At 36.0% G+C, this 23,763-nt stretch overlaps 1 protein-coding gene across 3 annotated transcripts in view; it reads left to right on the forward strand.

Moving 5' to 3' along the window:
- Window positions 1–23,763, forward strand: part of CA10 (carbonic anhydrase 10) — a 658,053-nt gene that overhangs the window by 232,870 nt on the left and 401,420 nt on the right. For all 3 annotated transcript variants that reach the window (XM_067020655.1, XM_059047231.2, XM_067020656.1), the window contains one exon: window positions 343–485. In XM_067020655.1, coding sequence (XP_066876756.1) covers window positions 343–485 — 143 coding nt within the window. The remainder of the gene's footprint in view (window positions 1–342; window positions 486–23,763) is intronic.

Consider the following 23,763-nt stretch of genomic DNA (forward strand, 5'->3'; position numbering starts at 1 on the left):
CATCAACTCAGGAATTGCTATATATTTAGTGTACCTCAATATGAAAAGGTGATGTGGCTGGACTATGCCATCTTCTTATTAAGTCATTAGTGCTAGCTATACCCATCAAAGAGGCCACAGAGTCAATGGGTCAAAAATAAAAAAATCTGATCTTAAGACATCATGAAGGTAAGAGTTAGAGAAATTGACCAAGATTCAGGCCAGGAAACTGCCATAACGACACCCAAGGATCTCTATGTGTGGGAAACATTGGATGGCTCTCTTTGATTTTATGACTTTTGTGCCATAGCTCTTTTCACATTGTTTCCCCAACCTGATTCTAAAATTTCTTTCTGTTTCTAGTTCCTTCTTTCTGGGGATTGGTGAACTCAGCTTGGAATCTTTGCTCTGTGGGAAAACGGCAGTCGCCAGTCAATATAGAGACTAGTCACATGATCTTCGACCCCTTTCTGACGCCCCTTCGCATCAACACTGGCGGCAGAAAGGTAAGCAGCCATGTTGCTACCATCGTGAAGTTGAGGACAGGGAGAGATGTTGATTCTGAAAGCCAGCCTTCCAGTCCTTGATCTCTGTGATGAGTTTGTCTTTCCACCCAGGAGTAATATCACAGACCTCAGACCTATTGCCAGCAAATATAATTATGTGTAAATCGTGCTTTTTCTCTCTACCTAGTCAAACCCTCATGCTTCTAATTACTTCTTTGTATTCCCTGGATGTTGCCTGAAGTCCTATCCCTTGGTAGCTCATGAAAGAAAGTCAGAAAACAGCATTGCCTCCACTGCATATCATGCTGGGAAAATTCTTCCTCTCAGAAACCTCTTTATTGGGGCTTCTTTTAAGCTCAACAAAGTGAAACAAATTTTTTAACAAAAGTAAAATCAGACATTTATCATCCTGGAAGGAAAAACAAACAAAAGTCACCTTAGATGATTTATAAGAAAATCAATAATTAATTTTACTATGGCTTGCCGTCTAAGAATCATAGCTCCTGCACAGAAACGCTGAACTATGCTTCCCGATTCTCACATCAGCATCCCTTCTTCCCTCTCCTTCCCCCATAATGAGCTCCTCCTTAATTTGTGGAAGAGCATAATGTCCATGGGGTTTCCTCATCACTGAAATCTAGCATTTTTGTTTTTTTTCTGGTTTATCTCTATTTAGCTACTCTTACTGTTGAGTAGATCGTTGAAGGTGGAAAAAACACACACAGAAAATTGTGTTTGAATGTGATTTAGCTGTTGTGAACTCAAAAGGAATGGAAAATCATTTGTGTGCAAGAAACTGGGGTTAAATTTGGATAAATTTCACTACTGCTGGCGGCTGATTCTCCTGGGGTTGGGCTCCTTGGGCTCTGCTTTCTACTCCCCTTATGCAGTCTGTTCACCTTAATTACCACAAGTTTGTAAGTAATCTATTTGCCTTCTGATATATTGTATTTTTTTCTTATCACATAATTTTTACACACACACTGAAAAATCGAATGACCCATCAAAATTTTGTTAGTGACTTTGACTCAGGTCACAAGGCAAGTTTTAAAGGATCTTGCATGTGATTGAGGCTATTTAGATAAGTAGTGTTTGTGTGCTGTTTTAAATATGACTTGGGAAGCACCTTTGTAAAAATGTCCTATATAAGTTCATGATGTTTATTGTTCTGATTGTATAGAAAACGAACCTACCTTAATTATTGTTCCAATTGCAGTTTTATTTTACAAACTCTAAAAGGAACTTGACTTGGGTTCTACATATACCTCTCTTTAAAAAGTTGAATCATTCAAATCAAGTCATGAGCATGTATAGGTTCACTGACCAGTATATAAAAAGGGCAAATTGCAATTTTGAGTATGCAATCACTCTTTCTTTCTTGGAGAGGGTGATGGAGGACATAACTGTATTCTAGGCAAACTGAGAAATGAAAAAAAGTAAACACACACAAAGCAGAAGGAAGGCTGGTACCTGAACTCCAGAAATTACCTGAAAGATGGCCAGCAAGGCTGAAGCACAGAGACCTAAGAGGAGTTGATGAGGAGATAAGGATGGAAGAAGAAGGCAGAGGAGAGATCCTGAGGCCATGTTAAGGAACTGGATTTTTTCATAAGATTATGACAAGGATTTAAAGCATTATTAGGTAAAAAGTACATAGGGAGTGGGATACAAAAGGTAGCAAGCTAACACAAACAGTGAATATACAAGTTTCATTTTCCACCAGACCATCTTAGAGGAAAATCTTGATGTGAAAGAAATAAAAAAACGAATTCAGGAAAACTTCTCTCTAAAATTTATTGGGAAAGAAGAGAATAAGAGATAGCTGGAGTTAAAAATCATTCATAAATAATGTTATCTTTTGGTGTTTTTTTGTTGTTATATGATTTAAAAAATATATTTTCAATTTAGTAAAGTGTACCTGATCCAAATCAATTTTCAAATGCTTTGGAGTTTGGAATTATGGAAACATTTACTTTTGATGGTGTAAATATTTATATCTGGCATGCTTTGTGTTGTCAGCTGTTTGAAGAGCTGAGAACCGTTTGATGATTTCCTTTGCATTTGTGAAAGGTGGAAAATATAAAATATAGATGGTAGTTGGATAAACTAACTGGTAATGTAATGACTAAACTTGATAGACAATAGCTAAATCATGTTTGCAATCTATTAAAAGATGGTGTTTAATGAATTGGAGATTTATTTTGGAAGTAAGGATTCAAATCACTGGCTCTGAATTTAGTTTTTCCTTGAAGAAATGTGTATCCAAATTAAAAGCTTTAAAAACCTCTCTGCAAGATTGGGAGGATTTTTAGAATTTGGGCAAGCTGCCAAATTTTGAAGTCTGAGATCAGTTGGGTATCAACATGTTAAATGCATCCTAGTCATTGTGTGTTTTATGTCACATTTGTATCCATGAGCATTATTCCTGCTCATTTTTAAATGTACTTTATTTACAAACCCACGAAGCAGCTCTGCTGCAGTATGTCACTGTGTTACTGTGTTTGTTTGAACATATTTGACTTGGCATAGAGATCAGATGATGAATTACAAGTTTTGTTTGTTTGTTTATTTGTTTTTTCATGAGGTAGAGCTGAAATTCAATGTGAACACAAGAATACAAAGGGTAATAATAGATAAGAATCAAAACATATGATGTCTTGGATATAAAAAAGGATATTTATTTTACAAACAATGTGGTTTCTTTTATCTTTTAAGATGCTTATTTACAATGATAATTTTTAACTAATGTTTGTTTTTTCTTGAGGAAGAGTACTTTTTATCCAGTTGTTCACATCTGACACATAGGACAAAATCCAAAATAAGTGTACTTCAAGCAACACTCACGTATTGTTGCATTGCATGTGGATATAAGCATCCTACTTTGGGAGAAATGTGGCCAAGACAGAGGAGTAGGATGACCCTGAGCTTACTTCTTGCCATGGGCACACCAAAATTACAATCATTTACAGAGCAACTATCTACAAGAACAATCTCAAGACTAGCTGAAAGATTTTCCACACCTAAAGGTATAAAGAAGGAATTGCAATGAGTTGGGTAGGAAGGGTGGAGACATAATATAGTCAAGACCCACACCCCTGTGTAAGCAACCCATAAATGGGAGGACAATAATAAATGCAGAGGTTCTCCCCAAGGAGGAAGGGTACCAAGCCCCACATTAGACTCCCTAGCTAAGGGGTCCTGCAGCAGGAAGATGAGCTCCCAAAATGTCTGGCTTTAATGGTCAGCAAGGCTGACATATTGAGAGAGTTAGAAGGCTTTAGGAAATAGAGACTCTGCTCTTAAAGGGTGCACACAAAATTTCACATGCTAAAGGACCCAGGGCAGAATCAGTAATTTGAAAGTACCCCAGATCAGACTCACCTGCAGATTATGGAGAGCTTCTCAGAGAGGCAGAAGGAAATTGAGACCCACCTTGGAGACATAGACACTGGTGGCAGTGCCTGGGAACTTGTTCTACCTCAAGGACACTGGTGCTGGCAAGCACCATTTTAGAGTCTTCTTTCTATCCTATTAGTGCCTGGGACTTACACACCGACCAGTGGACCAGCACCACCCCCGGACCATCCCAGACCTTACAGCTAGCTGCCCCAGGACCTACATTGGACCACCAGAAGGACAGCACCAGCCCAGGGACCCCCCCTAACCCATGCAACCAGCTGTACTGGGAACTGGCCTAACCCACCAGTGAGCCAGCAGCCACCATGTGAAGCAGAGCCTGGTGGCCAACAAGGCAGAATGCAGCCCCACCTATCAGGATTCCCACAGTAGTTGGTCCTGCACAACAGAAAGGCCCATGCAGCCCATATAAGGGGCACTCCTAGAGCATATAGCTCTGGTGACCAGAAGAGAGTGTGCTGGTAGACTCCATAGGACTTCTCCTACATGAGGCCACTTTTCCAAAATCAGGAAATATAACCAAATTGCCTAACACTGGATATAAATACAGAGAATAGGCAAAATGAGAAGACAGAGATATATGTACCAAAGAAGGAACAAAACAAAACCTCAGGAAAAAATTTTTTAACAAAATGGAGATAAGCAATCTTCCCAATAAAGAATTCAAGGTAATAATCATCAAGATGCTCAGTGAGCTCAGGAGAAGAATGGATGAACACAGTGAGAAGTGTAACAGAATTAGAAAATATAAAGTACCAAACAGAGCTGAAGGATCAGTAATATAAATTTAAAAATACACTAGAAGGAATCATGGTCGATTAAATTATACAGAAGAATGAATCAGCAAACTGGAAAAGAGCAGTAGGAATCACCCTAACAGAACAGAAAAGAGAAAAAAAAAAGAATTTTATAAAATGAAGATAGTTTGAGACCTCTGAGACAACATCAAGCACACTGATATTTACATTGTAGGGGTCCCATAGGAGAATAGAGAAAGAAAGGGGCAGATAAATTATTTGAAGACATAATAATTGAAAATTTCCCTAACCTGGGAAAGGAAACTGGCATCCAGATCCAAGAAGCACAGAGAGTCCCAAAGAAGATAAAGCCAAAGAGGGCCACACCAAGGCATTGTAATTAAAATAGCAAGAATTAAAGATAAAGAGAGAATATTAAAAGCAACAAGATGAAAGCAACCAATTACATACAAGGGACCTCCCATAAGTCTATCAGCTGACTTTTCAACAGAAACTTTGCAGGCCAGAAGGGAGTGGCACAATATATTCAAAGTGATGAAAGGAAAAAAAACCTACAACCAAGAATACTCTACCCAGCAAAGCTATCATTCAGATTTGAAGGAGGCATAAAGAGTTTTAGAAACAAGAAAAACTGAAAGAGTTCAACATGACTAACTGGATTTATAAGAAATGCTAAAGGGACTTATCTAAACAGAAAAGAAAAGGTCACAATTTAAAATATGAAAATTGCAAAAGGAAAAATCTCATTGGTAAAAGCAAATATACTGTAAAGGTAATAGATCAACCACTTATAAAGCTAAAAGGAAGGTTAAAAGACAAAAATAAAATTATCTATATCCACAATAAATAGTTAAGGAATACACAAACCAGAAAGATATAAAATAGGAGGTAAAAAAATTAAACAAGGAGAGGGAGAGTAAAAATTCAAGGTTGTTAAAATACACTTGAACATAAAATAATCATGTATTGCTATATATTTGGTTGGCCAAAAAATTCATTCAGGTTTTTCCATAAATTGATAGCAGATACACACAAAAAGAGAAAGGAATCCAAACATAGCACTAAACATAGTCATCAAATCACAAGGGAAGAGATCAAAAGAAGAAAGGAACAAAAGAGAACTACAGAAGAAACCCCCAGAACAATTAACAAAATGGTGATAAGTGCATACTTAACAATAATTACTTTAAAGGTAAATGTACTAAGTGTTCCAATCAGAAGACATATAGTGGTTAAATGGATAAAAAACAAGGCCCATATATATGCTGCCTACAAGAGACCTACCTCAGATTTAAAGGCACACACAGACCAAAAATGAGGGATGGAAAAAGATATTCCATGCAAGTGGAAATGAAAAGAAAGCAGGGATGGAGACTCTTATATCAGACAGAGTAGAGTTTATAACAGAGACTGTAACAAGAGACAAAGAAGGACATTATATAATGATCAAGAGATAAATCAATGGAGGAAATATAACAGTTTTAAATATATATGCTCCTAACATAGATAAGAGCACCTCAATACATAAAGGAAATATAAACAGACATAAATGCAGAAATTGACAGTAACTCAATAATAGTAGGGGACTATAACACCCCACTTACATCAATGGACAGATCATCCAGATGGAAAATCAGTAACACTGGCCTTAAACAACACATTACACAAAATAGTATTAAAAGATAGATACAGAACATTTCATCTAAAAGTAGCATAATACACATTCTCTTCAAATGCATATGGAACATTATCCAGGATAGATCACATGCTAGGCCACAAAACAAATCTCAAAAAATTAAAGTTTGGGGCTTCCCTGGTGGTGCAGTGTTTGAGAGTCTGCCTGCCAATGCAGGGGATAAGGGTTCGTGCCCTGGTCTGGGAAGATCCGGCATGCTGCGGAGTGGCTGGGCCCGTGAGCCATGGCCGCTGAGCCTGCACGTCCGGACCCTGTGCTCTGCAACGGAAGAGGCCACAACAGTGAGAGGCCTGCATACTGCAAAAAAAAAAAAAAATTAAAGTTTGAAATCACGTGAAGCATCATTTCTGACCAAAAGAGTTTGAGCCTACAGATCAACTAACAGGGAAAAAAATGAAAAAAACCACAAACATGAGGAGTTTAAACAATGTGGTACTAAACAACTGATGGGTTACTGAAGAAATCAGAGGAAATTTTAAAAATACCTGAAGACACATGAAAATGGAAGCACATAGTCCAAAATCTATGAGATGCAACATAAGCAGATCTAAGAGGGAAGTTTGTAGTGATACAGGCCTACCTCCAGAAAAATTTCAAATAAACAATCCACCTGTACACTAAAGGAACTAGAAAAAACCAGAAAACCCCTAAGTTAGTAGAAGGAAAGAAATAATAAAGATCAGAGCAGAAATAAATTTATAAGAAACAAACAAAACAATAGAAAAGAGCAACAAAATTAAGAACTGATTCTTTGAAAAGATAAACAAAACTGATAAACATTAGCGAGATTGATCAAGAAAACAAGAGAGAGGAGCCAAATCAATAAAATCAGAAGGGAAAGGGGAGAAATTACAACTGACACCACAGAGATACAAAGACTCATAAGAAAACATTATGAATGATTATATGCCAATAAAATAGACAACCTAGAAAAAATAGATAAATTCCTAGAAATGTACACTCTCCCAGACGAGTTAGGAAGAAATAGAAAATATGAACAGACCAAATACCAGTAATAAAATTGAATCAGTAATCAAACAATTTCCAACAAAAAAAGTCTAGGACCGGATGGCTTCACAGGTGAATTCTCTCAAATAAGAAAGGAAGGCCTTTGAAATCACTCTATGAGGCCAACATCACCCTGATACAAAAAGCAGACAAAGACACCACAAAAAAGAAAATTAGAATCAAATATCATTGCTGAAAATTGATGGAAAATTCCTCAAAAAATATTAGCAAACCAATTCAACAGTATATTGAAAGGATCATACACCATGATCAAGTGGCTCTATCTCAGGGATGCAATAATGCTTTCAATATCTGTAAATTAATCAAAATGATACACTACACTAACAAAATAAAGAATAAAAAGTCATATGATCATCTTAATTAATGCAAGAAAAGCTTCTGACAAAATTCAACAACAATTTATGACAAAAACTCTCAACAAGGTGAATATAGAGGGAATATACCTCAACATAATAAGGGCCATATATGACCATAGCTAACATCACAGTGAATGGTGAAAAGCTGAAAGCATTTCCTGTAAGATTAGGAAATAGACAAGGATGCCCTCTCTCACCACAGTATTGAAGTTCTAGCCACAACAATCAGACAAGAAAAATAAATAAGGAATCCAAATTGGAAAGGAAGAAGTAAAACCATCACTCTTTGCAGATGACATGGTAGTATATAGAGGCAATCCTAAAGATACCAACAAAGAATATGAAAACTACTAAATGAATTCAGTAAAGATCTAAGATATAAGATCAATATACTAAAATCTGTCACATTTCTATACACTAACAACAAAATATCAGAAAGAGAAAGAAAACAACCCCATTTACAATTGCATGAAAAAATAAAATGCCTAAGAATAAATCTAACCAAGAAGGTAAAAGACCTGCACTTGGAACACTGTAAGACATTAATTGAAGATGACACAAACAAATGGAAAGATATATCCAAGGACTGGAAGAATTAATATTGTTATAATGACTATTTTACCTAAGCAACCTACAGATTCAATGCAATCTCTATCAAAATACTAATGTCAGTTTTTTCACAGAACCAGAACAAATAATTTATTCTAAAGTTTGTATGGAAACACAAATGACCTCAAATAGCCAAAACAATCTTGAGAAAAAAGAACAAAGCAGGAGGTTTCACACTCCCTGATTTCCACCCATTTTACAAAGCTATGGTATTTAGAACAGTATGGTACTGGCACAAAAACAGACACATTAACCAATGGGACAGAATAGATAGCCCAGAAATAAACCCACACACCTAAGGTCATTAATCTATGGCAAAGGAGACAAGAATACACTATGGAGTAAAGACAGCCTCTTCAATAAATGACATTGGGAAAACTGGACAGCTCCATACGAAAGAATCAAAGTAAACTACTTTCTCTCACCAAATACAAAATAAACTCAAAATGGATTAAAGACCTAAGTGTAAGATCAGAAAGCATAAAACTCCTAGAAGGGTTTGTAGGCAATATACTCTTTGACATTAGCCTTAGCAATATATATATATTTTGGATATATCTCCTTAGGCAAGGGAAACAAAAGCAAAGATAAACAAATAGGACTATGTGAAACTAAAAAGAAAACTATTAACAAAATGAAAAGACCACCTGCTGAATGGGAGAAGATATTTACATATGATATATCTGATAAAGATTAATATTCACAATATACAAAGCACTTATAGAACTCAACATCAGAAAAACAACAATCCAATTTTTAAAAAAATGGTCAGAGGACCTGAATAGACATTTTTCCCAAGAAGACATACAGGTGGCCAACAGACACATGAAAAGATACTCAACATCACTAATCATCAGGGAAAAGCAAATTAAAACCACAATTCCACTTCTGGGTATTTTTCCACAGAAAACAAAAAATACTAATTTGAAAAGATATCTGCACCTTTTTGTTTATTGCAGCATTATTTACAATAATCATGATATTGAAGCAACCTAAGTGTTCATCTATAGATATACAGATAAAGAAGATAAAGTATATATGTACAATGGAAAACCATAAAAAAGAATGAAATCTTGCCATTTGCAACAACATTGATGCACCTAGAGTGTATTATGCTAAGTAAGTCAAACAGAGAAAGACACATACCATATGATTTCACTTATATGTGGAATCTAAAAACAAAAGAAATGAACAAACAAACAAACAAACAAACAAAAACTAGAAAACACAGAGCAGACATATAGATACAGAGAACAAATTGCTGGTTACCAGAGAACAAACTGGTGGAGAGATGAGTGAAATAGGTGAGGGAGATTCAAGGTACAAAATTCCAATTACAAAATAAATGAATCATAGAATGAAATGTATAGCATTGGAAATATATTCAATTATATTTTAATACCTTTGTATGGTGACTGATGGTAACTAGACATATCAAGGTGATCTTTTTTTTAATGTATTGAAACATCAAATCAATATGTTATACACCTGAAACTAACATAATGTAAGTCTATTATACCTCAATTCAAAAAAAAAGTATGTAGACACTGGAAGAAAATTCATCAAAATGCTAATGATGTTTGTCTCTGGGGGGCATGGGGATTATAGGTGATAATTTGTTTTTGCCTTTTGCTTCTATGTATGCTTGCTGTCTTCAATGAAAGTGTATTGTTTGTAAAATTAGAAAGAAAACAATAAATGTTATTAAAAATTTAAAATGCAAACATAGATATAAAGAAGTTAAATGGGAGTTACTGAATTAAATAACTATTTAGCCATAATTGTGGAATATGGAAGCAATGAAATCATTAACTGTCAAATCAGTCATATTGGCACTATTTTTTCCCAAACTAATTTTTATTTTGTACTGGGGTATAGTTGATTTAAAATGTTGTGTTGGGGCTTCCCTGGTGGCGCAGTGATTGAGAATCCGCCTGCCGATGCAGGGGACACGGGTTTGTGCCCCAATCTAGGAAGATCCCACATGCCGCGGAGCGGCTGGGCCCGTGAGCCATGGCTGCTGAGCCTGCGCGTCCAGAGCCTGTGCTCCACAACGGGAGAGGCCACAACAGGGAGGCCCGCATACCACAAAAGAAAAAAAAAAAATGTTGTGTTAATTTCAGATGTACAGCAAAGTGATTAAGTTATACATATACATATACCCATTCTTTCTCAGATTCTTTTCCTATATAGGTTATTAGAGATTATTGAGTAGAGTTCACTGTGCTTCACAGTAGGTCCTTGTTGGTTATCTATTTTATAATATAGTAGTGTGCATATGTTAATCCCAAACTCCTAATTTATTCCTCCCCACACATTTCTACTTTGGTAAGCATACGTTTGTATTTGAAGTCTGTTAGTTTGGTTCTGTTTTGTAAATAAGTTCATTTGTACCATTTATTTTTTAGATTTTACATATAAGTGATATATTTGTCTTTCTCTGTCTGACATATTTCACTTAATATAATAATCTCTAGTTCCATCCATGTTGCTGCATATGGCATTATTTTGTTCCTTTTTATGGCTGAGCAATATTCCATTGTGTATATTTATACAACATCTTCTTTATCCAGTTATCTGTAAGTGGACATTTAAGTTGCTTCCATATCTTGGCTATTGTAAATAGTGCTGCAATGAACATTGGAATGCATGTATATTTTCAAATTATGGTTTTCTCTGGATTGATGACCAGGAGTGGAATTGCTGAAGAATATGGTAGCTCTGTCCTTAGTTTCCTACAGAACCTCCATGCAGTTCTCCTTAGTGAGTGTACCAATTTACATTCCCATCAAAAGTATAGGAGGGTTCCCTTTTCTTCACACCCTCTCCAGCATTTATTATTTAAAGATTTTTTCATAATAGCCGTTCTGCCCAGTGTGAGGTGATACCTCATTTTAGTTTTGAATTGCATTTCTCTAATAATTAGTGATGTTGAGCATCCTTTCATGTGCTTCTTGGCTATCTGAATGTCTTCTTTGGAGAAACGTTTATTTAGATCTTCTGCCCATTTTTGGATTGGGTTGTGTTTTTTTTTTATATTGAGCTGCATGAGCTGTTTGTATATTTTGAAGATTAATCCCTTGTTGGTCTCTATGTTTGTAAATATCTTCTCCCATTATGTGCATTGTCTTTTTGTTTTGTTTATGGTTTCCCTTCCTGTGCAAAAACTTTTAAGTTTAATTAGATCCACTTTGTTTATTTTAAAAAATTTCATTACTCTTAAAGTTGGATCCCAAAAGAAATTGCTGCCATTTATATCAAAGAAGGTTCTGCCTGTTTTTTTTTTCCCTAAGAACTTTATAGAACACCATCTTACATTTAGGTCTTTAATCCGTTTTGAGTTTATTTTCATGTATGGTGTTAGAGGATGCTCAAATTTCATTCTTTTATGTGTAACCATCCAGTTTTACCAGCACCACTTATTCAACAGACTGTCTTTTCTCCATTGTATATTCTTGCCTCCTTTTTCATAGATTAGGTGACCATGAATGCATGACTTTATCTCTGGACTTTCTATCCTGTTCCTTTGAGGTATATGTCATTTTTTTGTGCCAGTACCAAAATTTATTTTTTGTCTGCACCACAGGACATGTACCAAACTGTTTTGATTACTGTAGCTTATAGTATAGTCTGAAGTTAGAGAGCCTGATTCCTCCAGCTCCATTTTTCTTTCTCAGTATGCTTTGGCTATTCGAAGTCTTCCATGTTTCCATACAAATTTAAAGATTTTTGTCTAGTTCTGTGAAAAATGTCATTGTTAATTTGATAGAGATTGCATTGAATCTGTAGATTTCTTCACGTAGTATAATCATTTTGGCAACATTGATTCTTCCAATCCAAGCATATAGTATATTTCTCCATCTGTTTGTGTCTTCTTTGATATTTTTTTATCAGCATCTTAAAGTTTTCTGAGTACAGGTCTTATGATTCCTTATATAGATTTACTCCTAGGTATTTTATTCTTTTTGGTGTGATAGTAAATGGGATTGTTTCCCTAATTTCTCTTTCTGATCTTTCATTGTTAGTGTATAGGAATGCAAGAGATTTCTGTGTATTAAGTTTGTAGCCTGCAAATTTACCAGATTCATTGATGAGCTCCAGTAGTTTTCTGGTAGCATCTTTAGGATTTTCTATGTATAGTATCATTTCATCTGAAAACAATGACAGTTTTACTTCTTCTTTTCCAGTTTGGATTCCTTTTATTTCTTTCTCTTCTCTGATTTCCATGCCTAGGACGTTCAATACTTTCTTGATTAAAAGTGGCAAAAATGGACATCCTTGTTTGTTCGTGATCTTAGAGGAAATGCTTTCAGTTTTTCACCATTAAGTATGACATTAGCTTTAGGTTTGTCATATATGGCATTTATTATGTTGAGGTAGCTTCCCTCTATGACCACTTTGTGGAGAGTGTTTTTTTTTTTTTTTAAATCATAAATGGTTGTTGAATTTTGTCAAAAGCTTTTCCCCATCTATTGAGCTGATCATATGTTTTTTATTTTTTAATTTGTTGATGGAGTGTATCACACTAATTGATTAGAGGATATTGAAAAATTCTTGCATCCCTGGGCTAAATCCCAATTGATCTTGGTGTATGATCCTGTTAATGTACTGTTGAATTCGTATTGCTAGTATTTTGTTGAGAATTGTGGTGTCCATGTTCATCAGTTATATTGGCCTGTAATTTTCTTTTCTGTGGGTATCTTTGTCAGGTTTTGGTATCAGGGTGATGGTGGCTTCATAGAATGGGTTTGAGGGTATTTAATCCTCTGCAATTTTTTGGAAGAGCTTTAGAAGGATAGGTGTTAACTCTTCTCTAAATGGTTGATAGAATTTGCCTGTGAAGCCATCTGGTCCTGGACTTTCGTTTGTTAGAAATTTTTAAATCACAGTTTCAATTTCAGTACTTGTGATTGGTCTGTTCATATTTTCTGATTCAGTCTTGGAAGGTTGTGCCTTTCTAAGAATTTGTGCATTTCTTCTAGGTTGTCCATTTTATTGGCATATAGTTGCTGGTAGTAGTCTCTTATGAGACTGTGGTATCAGTTGTAACTTCTCCTTTTTCATTTCTAATTTTATTGATTAGAGTCCTCTCCCTGTTTTTCTTTTTTGATGAGTCTGGCTAAAGGTTTATCAACTTTGTTTATCTTCTCAAAGAACAAGTTTTTAGTTTCCTTGATCTTTGCTATTGTTTTCCTCATCTCTATTTCATTTGTTCCTGCTCTGATCTTTATTTCTTTCCTTCTACTAACTTTGGGTTTGTTTGTTCTTCTTTCTCTAGTTGCTTTAGGTGTACGTTTATGTTGTCTATTTGAGATTTTTCTTGTTTCCTGAGATAAGTTTGTATTGCTATAAACTTCCCTCTTAGAACTGATTTTGCTGAGTCCCATAGGTTTTGAATCTTCACGTATTCATTTTTATTTTTTTCCAGGTATTTAAAAATTTCCTCTTAGATTTCTTCAGTGATCCATTGGTCATTTAGTAACATATTGTTTCTTCTCCACATGTTTGTGTTTTTTACAGGTTTTTTTTTCTTGTAGTTGATTTCTAATCTCATAGTGATGTGGTTGAAATAGATGCTTGATATTACTTCAATCTTCTTAAATTTATCAAGGTTTGCTTAATGGCCCAGCATGTGATCTGTTCTAGACAATGTTCCATGTACACTTGAAAAGAATGTGTATTCTGGACCTTCTCTGGTGGTCCAGTGGCTAAGACACTGTGCTCCCAATGCAGGCAGCCCAGGTTCAATCCCTGATCAGGCAAGTACATCCCACATGCCACAACTAAGAGTTCACTTGCTACAGTTAAGAGCTGCAACATGCTGCAACTAAAAAACCAGCATATCACAATTAAGACGCTGTGTGCTGCAACTAAGACCTGGTGCAGCCAAATAAATATATAAATAAATAAATATTTTAAAAGAATGTGTATTCTGTTTCTTTTGGATGGAATGCTCTATAAATACTGATTTAGTCCATCTGGTCTACTGTGCCATTTAAGGCCTGTGTTTCCTTATTGATTTTTTGTCTGGATGATCTTTCGATTGCTGTAAGTGGAGGTTAAAGTTCCCCATTATTATTGTGTTATTGCCAATTTCTCCTTCTATGGCTATTAGCATTTGCCTTATATATTGAGGTGCTTCTATGTTGTGTACATTTATATTTATAATTGTTATATCTTCTTCTTGGATTGATCCCTTGATCATTATGTAGTGTCCATCTTTGTCTCTTGTAAGAGTCTGTATTTTAAAGTCAATTTTGTCTCATATGAGTATTGCTACTTCAGCTTTCTTTTGATTTCCATTTGCATGAAATACCTTTTTCCATCACCTCACTTTCAGTGTGTATGTATCCCCAGATCTGAAGTGGGTCTCTTGTAGACAGCAAATATACGGTTCTTGTTTGTGTATCCATTCAGCCAGTTCTATGTCTTTTGGTTGGAGCATTTAATTCATTTACATTTAACATAATTATTGATATGTATGTTCTTATTGCCATTGTTAATTGTTTTGGATTTGTTTTGTAGGTCTTTTTTTCCCACTTTCCCCTTTGTTCTCTTCTCTTGTGATTTGGTGACTATCTTTAGTGTTGTGTTTGGATTTCTTGTGTGTGTGTGTATATATATTGTAGATTTTTGATTTGTGGTTCCCATGACACTTTGATATAGCAGTCTGTATGTATATGTATATATATGTGTGTATATATATATATATATATATAGTTTTAAGTTGCTGGTCTCTTAATTTCAAATGCATTTCCAATATCCTGCATTTGTACTCTCCTCTTCTCATGATTGCTTGTTTTGACATCATATTTGTATGTGAGTGATTTCCTACTCTTATTGTATGTTTGCCTTTACTGGTGAGCTTTCCAATTCATAATTTTTTTTTGTTTGTTTCTAGTTGTGACCTTTCCTTTTTCACGTAGAGAAGCTCCTTTAGCCTTTGTTGTAAAGCTGGTTTGGTGGTGCTGAATTCTCTTAGCTTTTGCTTGTCTGTAAAGCTTTTGATTTCTCCATCAAATCTGAATGAAAGTCTTGCTGAGTAGAGTATTCTTGGTTGTAGGTTTTTCCCTTTCATCACTTTAAACATATTGTTCCCTTCCCTTCTGGCCTGCAGAGTTTCTGCTGAAAAATCAGCTGTTAACCATATGGGGATTCCCTTGTATGTTACTTGCTGGTTTTCCCTTGTTGCTTTTAGTATTTTCTCTTTGTCTTTAATTTTTGTCAGTTTGATTAATATGTGTCTTGGCATATTCCTCCTTGGATTTATCCTGTAATGGACTTTCTGCACTTCCTGAACTTGAGTGAGTGTTTCCTTTCCCATGTTACGGAAGTTTATGGCTATTTACTCTTCAAATATTTTCTCTGGCTCTTTCTCTCTGTGTTCTCCTTCTGGAACCCCTATAATGCACATGTTGATGCATTTAATGTTGTCCCAGAGGTGTCTTAAATTGTCCTCATTTCTTTTCATTCTTTTTCTTTATTCTGTTACTCAGCAGTGATTTCCACCAATCTGTCTTTCAGCTCACATATTCCTTCTTCTGCATGTTTTAGTCTGCTATGGATTCCTTCTAGTGTATTTTTCAGTTATTGTGTTTTTCATCTGTTTGTTTGTTCTTTAAATTTTTTAGCTCTTTGTTAAATACTTCTTGTATCTTCTCAGTTTGGCCTCCATTCTTTTTCCAAGTTCTTGGATCATCTTTACTATCATTACTCTGAATTCTTTTCCAGGCAGATTGCCTATCTTTACTTCATTTAGTTGTTCTTCTGGGGTTTTATCTTGTTCCTTCATGTGGAACATATTTCTCTACCATCTCATTTTGTCTGACTTTCTGTGTTTGTGGTCTCTGTTTCTCAGGCTGCAGGTTTGTAGTACTTCCTGTTTCTGGTGTCTACCCCCAGGTGGGTGAGGTTGGAGTGTAGCTGGGTCTAACTCCAAGTTATCCACCAGCTGGTGGGCAGGACTGTGTCAAGGGGTGTGTTTAGAGACATCTGGTCACTCAGGAGGACTTCAGGCAGTCTTTCTCCTGAAGGATGTGGCTGGTTTTTCTCCCTGTTGGTCATTTGACCTGAGGTGTCTCACCACTGGAAACTGCAGGCTGTTTTCTGGGGCTAGATCTTGGTGCCAAAATGGCAATCTCTGGGAGAGCTCACACTGATGAATATTTCCTAGGGCGTCTGCCACCTGTGTCTTCCCCCACAGTGAACCACATCCACCTCCCACCCCCACCCCCAGGAGAACCTCCAAGACCCACATGTATTTCTGGCCCAGGTTCCTATGGAGCACTGCTTTGCCCTAGGTCCCTGTGCATGTGAAAACTTGTGTGTGCCCTCCAAGAGTGGAATATCTTTTCCCCCAGTTCTGTGCAGCTCCTGCACTCAAGCCCTGCTTGTCTTCAAAGCCAAATGATCTAGGGCCTCCTCCTCCTGATGTCAGACCCTTAGGATGGGTAGACTGACATGGGGCTCAGAACTCTCACTCCTGTGGGAGAACCTCTGTGATATAATTATGTTCCAGTTCATGATTATGTTGAAAAAACTCCCCTCTTATTGCCTCACTGTGACTTACCTTCTCACTGTGGCTTCTTTGTCTTTGGATGTAGCATATCTTTTTTGGTACATTCCAGTCTTTTTTGTTGATGGTTGTTCAGCTGTTAGTTTTGATTTTGGTGTTTTCATGAGAATATGTGAGATCACCTCTTCTACTCCACCATATTGTCTCTACTTCTCCTTGAAGTCTTCTTCATAAAAGGACAATTCCTGGCAAAAGAGACTGCTCATCTTGTTTGAAAAAGCAGCCTAATTAACAATAATGCTAGCAAGAATCCAGAAGGAAGAGGGTGGAAGAGGCAATGGGATAACATTAATTTTTAATAGGGTTAAGAACTTCAATTTTTTGAACCAGGCTTTATGGGGATGGTAGAATATTAACTAGCATGGAAAATTAGGTAGAATGAAATATTATCTGTAGGAGGGTCTTTTAAGTATTATGTATTCTGGCTCCAGATGAGGAAGATTGAAAAAAATGTAAAGATAGATCCATTTTGTCTTCTAGATATGTTGGTGTGGTTATTATTTTTATTGGATAACTGATAGTAAACTTTCATAGATAAGTATATGTACTCATTTGGAACTCATTAGCTGTCTTTAAATACCATAGGTCTTTTTACACTGAAGCTCTGGTATGGAAATTGTATGTATAGCCTTATGTGTATTGTGGGATAGAGCAGATATTTAAAAGCTAATGAAGAAATGAATGCAATTCTTATGCATCTGTATTTTGTAGTTTGATAAATTTCTCAACTTTCCAGTTGAAAATATCCTTTGTCAGAAGGAAACAATACAAGGTTTCTCTATTTGGATCTAATTCTAACCAACAAGGTAAAACTCTGGGAGAAAGTAGATGTGTTATCTTAGAAAATATGGTAGCCAAGGTTAAAAAAAAAAGCTAAGTACTGTCAAACTTGGACCCTAAGCTCTATAAAAGCATAATTTTGAAATATCATAGCTGAAATAGATATGACCTCATTGCCTCATGGAAGATAACTCTTAAGGATTGGGAAGCTCTTAAAAGTTAAAATATGATAATACAATTACAAAAGATGATACAAAAAAAGGAACTGGCAGGAGCTAAAGATACAGTGGATATGGCTACACAGGTGCTTTGCAAGAAATATTTTTAAGTCACATATAAGAGATGTGAGAGAAAGGGCTTATAGCCAAGGAGAAAGACAAAAGGGGAAATAATCTTGAAAAACAGTTTCAGAGAGAATAAGGTCCAACAAGAATTGAGACTTCCAGAATGAGATGTTTTGAAGTTATAGTTGAGGAAGTTGCAGTATTAACATAGAGTAAATTTCCATTTAGGGAACATAGATGTCCATAGATGCTCTGCTTTGGTTTGAATTTTAGGTTTGCTACTGACCACCTAGGTACAAAAGGTCTAACCTCTCTAAACTTCAGTTTCCTCATTTTTAAAAGGGAGACCATAATAGTACTCATTTCATAGGGTTGTGGTAGAAGTAATTATATGAAATAATGTACTTATTAGTCAGGTTATAATGCAGTTAAGCTAGTGGCTGGCAAAAAAGAAAATGCTCAACAATTGTTAGCTACTGTTGTAGTCCATTTGGGCTACTATAACAACCTACCGCAGACTGGATAGCTTATAAAGAATGGAAAATTATTTCTCACAGTTTGGGAGGCTGGAAGTCCAAGATGTAAGCAGTAGCACGGTCACATTCTGATGAGGGCTCTCTTCCTGGTTCATAGCTGGTGCCTTTTTGTTTTATACTCATATGATAGAAGGGATTAAGAAACTCTGTGGGACCTCTTTTATAAGGGTACTAGTCCCAATCAAGAGGTTCTATACCCTTCTACCTTTATCATCTTCTCAAAGCCCCACCTTCTAATAACAACAATTTGCGGATTAGGATTTCAACATACACATTTGGGGGAATACAAAAATTCAGACCAGAGTAGCTACCATCAGGAATGTTGCTGTTCTTAGTGAAAAAACACTTAACTCCCACTTGAGTTTCTCTGTAAAAGAGATTAATATTCACATTTGAATCAGTAACATATGCTGAGAGGTGAAGTGATTGCAATTCTTTGAATGACAGAGTTAGAATTCAGAACTACCTTGCCAGTATCCTTAATCCAAAAGGTTGAAATTTAGTAAGCATAAAGGTAAAGCTTTCCTACCAGGTATATATTTATAAAAAGCCGTACAGATTCAGTCTGAGCTAGATTTTTTGTTGTAAAATCACTGCATGTGAAAAAAGTAGAGGAAGTTAATGGATAATGTTTTCAGTATGAATAAATAGCATAGGGAAGATGCCAACAGAGCAATTCAGTCTAATTATATAGTATACAAGGTACTATGCCCATGATAAGTGAGGTCATTGTTCTGCAATAACCATCACTAAGAAGACAATATCTGGGATCAGTCAGATCTTTCAGAACTGATGGTTAGATTAATTAATGGAAAAGACATCGACAAAGTGAAGTACAAAAGAGGAGGAATAAAGTGGTGATGAGAAGAATCAAATGTTCTATGTTCAATTCTATCTATCTGAAATAAAAATATTTTAAAGTGTAATACAAGTGCCTTCTAATTATAACTGTCCTCTGCAGCGTCAGACACAGAGAACAAACACAGGTGTTTGGAAGTGACTTAGACTAGACTTCAATTCAAAATAAGAATTCAAGCTGTGTGAAAAATGAAAGAACTCCATATGTTTCATTGAGAATCCCATCACAAAAGGCATTTTGACAGGCACTGAAGCCACTTGAGACTGTAGAACAAGCTCAAGCATAAAATAAGATTTTTTACTTGACCAGGGAATCCCCTTCCAATCTAGAAACTCTGATTCTATATGAGTGATGGTTAGATGGGACACAAGGAATATATTTGTTTGAGGATGACTCTGAAATGAAGATTTAACTAGGATGTAAACCCTCTAGTTTAAATGAAAACGCCTTTTAAAGCCCTAGCGTTTGTTTGGAAGAAACTTGCATTCTCCTCTTCTCATCCTCTTTCAAAATTATTCCTCAAAGTTTTGAATACACGACTCTTTCTCCTTTAGGATATTTTTCTCTGAGTAGCTAGAATGGAGGATTCAGGGTAAAACGAATGTTATAAGAAAGGACTTTGATTAACGATTTAAAAATGAGTCCAAGGTAATTGTGTTAACGCTCAGAGCAGAGCTTTTGGCAGACAGTGGAAGGTTTCAGAGCATAACATTGAAAAGTGATGAAAGTTAAGCCAAATGAGAAATACTACGATGCTATATTCTAAGTTGGGAAATAGATTTAGAGTAAAGGTGTTCTGCTGCTGGTATCAGGTTCTTATCAGATTCTCATGCATTGTTGCCTCAATTAGATCTGAGCTGAAGATTACTGCTCACTGTCTTGGCAGTTTCATGTAATGTGTACTTCTTGACATCACCCAGAAAATCAATGCAGAGTCATTAGGCAAGTCTCCCAAGGAAACATCTGGATGCTGGCTTTAGTTTTTTATAAATGTATCTAGATCACATTCTTTACTCCTCTGGTGAACATTTTCTTTTAAAAGACTGCTTTCCTTTCCTGCTTCTTGTTCTTTTGCTCTCTCTCTTTCTCATTTCCCTCCTCTTTTCCATCTCTCTGACTTATTCTCTTATCTTTTCCTCCCCTCTCCAATCCTCTCCAATTTCCTTTCTCCCCTTTACCTTTTTCTATACTTCTATTCTCCCCTTCCTTTCTTCCCTCTTTTCTCCTGGTCCTGAGTACATATGACTGAGGAACCTGTGCCCTCTGTCCTCTGCATCAAACTGGAATAGGCTTTCTCCTTTCCTACATTTTAGAGGGATTGAAAATTGTATGAGTTTTGTGACAATACTTAAATGAGAGAAAAATCAAGTTATCTGAGAATGAAACACAATTTTTATAAAAGGATACAGAGAGAATTAACTGAAGGTGTTTAATGAATTTATAGGCAGATGATTTTCTAGAAGGAAGGTTTTCCTCCAGTAATCTCACGAGTTAAGTATTTGTCACATGGTGTCACCTAGTTTTCTGATTATTTGATTCCACAGATAAAACTAACAGGCATTTTACAAATTAACTGTTCTTTTAAAAATAGATGATAACCTGTCTTATTCACATACACTACTTGCAGCTTAGCTTTCTTGCCATCCATCTAAATATGGGGGAGGAGGAGAAAGGGAAAAAAATGACCTAATTTTTACAGACTTCTTCCCAGCTAACCTTATCTCTCAAGGATTTCAGAACAAGTGTCTCCATCACGATCAAGAAGATAAAACTGCCAGAGCATCTGGGTGACATAGAAACAGTCACATACTCAAAGAAGTTCTGAATTTTGAGATTAAAAATCTGGTATCAGTTGTGCGTTTTCTCCAACAAGGTTCTAAAATTGGGCAACCTACTCCTTGTAAGCCTGATCATTTGGCTGTATAAACCAACAAAGCTCTCCCTACATGAACTTTAGAGACTTTGAATCCTGTTTAAGGGTTGTCATTGCCTAGAAACCTTCAATATGAAAAAAAAAACAAGTAAAATAAATTTCCTTATCACTTCAGGAAACAAATGAAGTAGATTCTGTTTGAAGGACTTAAGAAAATTCTAATTTTCTTCTAAGTTCTCTCTTTCTAAAACAAAGGAACTAGATTAAAACTGGAAAACTAGAATAAAAAATATGATTTGGGGAGTCTAAACACCATAAACAATTGAACATCTGAGCAATTATCAGACTTCTAATTTTTCTTATGAAAAGTTAATGTCATATAACTACAACTTTATTAATGTTGCATGAAGGATTAAGAATAACTAAATAACCAATCCATTTCTTTCCAGTATCTCATATCTTTATCATTTTAGACTGTAGGTGTTCTGATCCTTTGTTATGCAGTATACTAAGGCAAGATCCAAACTGTAGGTAATATTAAGATTAGCCAGTACATCTTTCCATTTCCCCCACCTTCCTGCCCCAAAGTTGCAGTTGTATAGGATAAGATCTAGAGATCTAAAGTAAAGTGTGATGACTAAAGTTAATAATACCGTATTGCATACTGGGAATTTGTTAAGGAAGAAGTAGATTTCAGGTGATCTCACCACCAAAAAAGGTAACTATATGAGGAGATGGATACATTAATTAGCTTGACCATAGTACTCATCTCACTATGTATATGTAGATCAAATCATCATGGTGTACACCTTAAATATATACAATTTTTATTAATAAGATAAATACAAAAACTTTTTAAAGATTAGCTAGTTCAGCCTAGTTTCTGTTTTAGTCATACACTAAACCCACTGTCTATTTAGTAATGTGTTTCACTTTGTTAACATTAACATTGCCCACTTAATGTGCTGAACAGATTATTTTCCTGTTTTTACTCAGATCTTCATCAGCTGTGATATTTAATATAACATTTAATCAGTTCTGGACCTTAGCCCTGAAACGCACATGCTCTGACCATACAGAAACCATATTTACATATGATCTCATTTTTACCAATAAGTGTACATATACACACTCACACAGTTTGGTGTGTCATATTCAATACAATCCTATCAAACTAACAGCATCTCACCTACCTGAAAGTGTTTTCTCCCATCTTTAATACACAAATATGCTTCACACCACATCACAAAGAACAGAGATTTTTCATAATTTGTATTTTTCTCTAAAATATTCAGAAAATATTCATTTTTAATTGAGACAAAGCTACTTTTGTCTCAATTTTTAGACAAGTAGCTATTTTCACTAACTTTTCAATATGAGAAAAAGGCATTCCATGTGCTGTGATGAAGAGAGGGGATACACATTATGTACAGCATGTTGCTGCTTAGTGCTCATTTGTTAGGTAGCCTTGAATATAGAAATCAACTCAGTGTTTGATGACTTCTAAATTATTTATTCTGAGCTGGAGAAACTTTGATAGAATAAGATTTTGGCAAAATTATGAGTCTGATGCTCTCTAAGCTCAGGTTTAGGGCCTGAGGTAGAATCTTGTACAAATGATTTGGTGAGGAAGTATTCTCAAGTGAAATCTACAAAGGAATGAGAGAAGCAAGGCAGGGGGAGAAGTTCAGCAAGGATATGTGTCCAATTGGAATCCAACTGGAGTCTGATCCCACAGGGAGCTCTTGAGCATGAACGGCACCAGAATGCTATCAGTCCCCCACCTATCCCTGGATCTAGGGAAGCAGCCTAAACTGAGTCTAACCTCCCTGGAATCCCCAGGCATAACAGCTTTTCACAGTGGTGGACTAGAGGAACTGGCTCACACTGGCTTTCAAGAGCCTGTCTTGTGCATCTCTTCCCACATTTGCACTCAGTGACATCAAGTTGGTAATTGAAATCCACTGTGGTAGGAATGTTTACACCACAGAAATCTGGAAATGCTACACACCAGGATCTTTTTTCCTGGAGAGCTGGTTGATAAACACTTATTAACATATCACTATTCTTACAGGCCAGGGGCAGTTCTTAGGAGGAGGGTGAGTTGATTGCAACCAACACTCAAAGAAGCTGGAAGATCTGTCCACTGATCTAGAAAAGGGGGTTGGAGTGGATCAACAACAGCATCTATTATAACTAGTGTTGAAAATAAAGTTTCAGATTTGTTACAAATATTCATATTGGTAATGATTCCAGTGACCATATTTTGGCCTCCTGAAGCATCATTCAAACTGAGCTCCCTGTGCCCTGTACTCTACCCTCGTCAAACACAATTGCCACTAACTGCAGAGGAAGTGTAGAAGTGATCATGTGGGACTCTGACTTTCCTTACCTTCATCCTAATTCCTCTCAATACATCTTATTTACTTGCTTGCCTTCTACAAGGCTATATTCCTCCTAATCACATCTTTGCAGAGGTAAGTTTGGCATATGTGTGTAGCTTATG

Source organism: Kogia breviceps, chromosome 19 (genome assembly GCF_026419965.1).
Source record: "Kogia breviceps isolate mKogBre1 chromosome 19, mKogBre1 haplotype 1, whole genome shotgun sequence".
In the NCBI taxonomy this organism is placed as follows: domain Eukaryota; kingdom Metazoa; phylum Chordata; class Mammalia; order Artiodactyla; family Physeteridae; genus Kogia; species Kogia breviceps.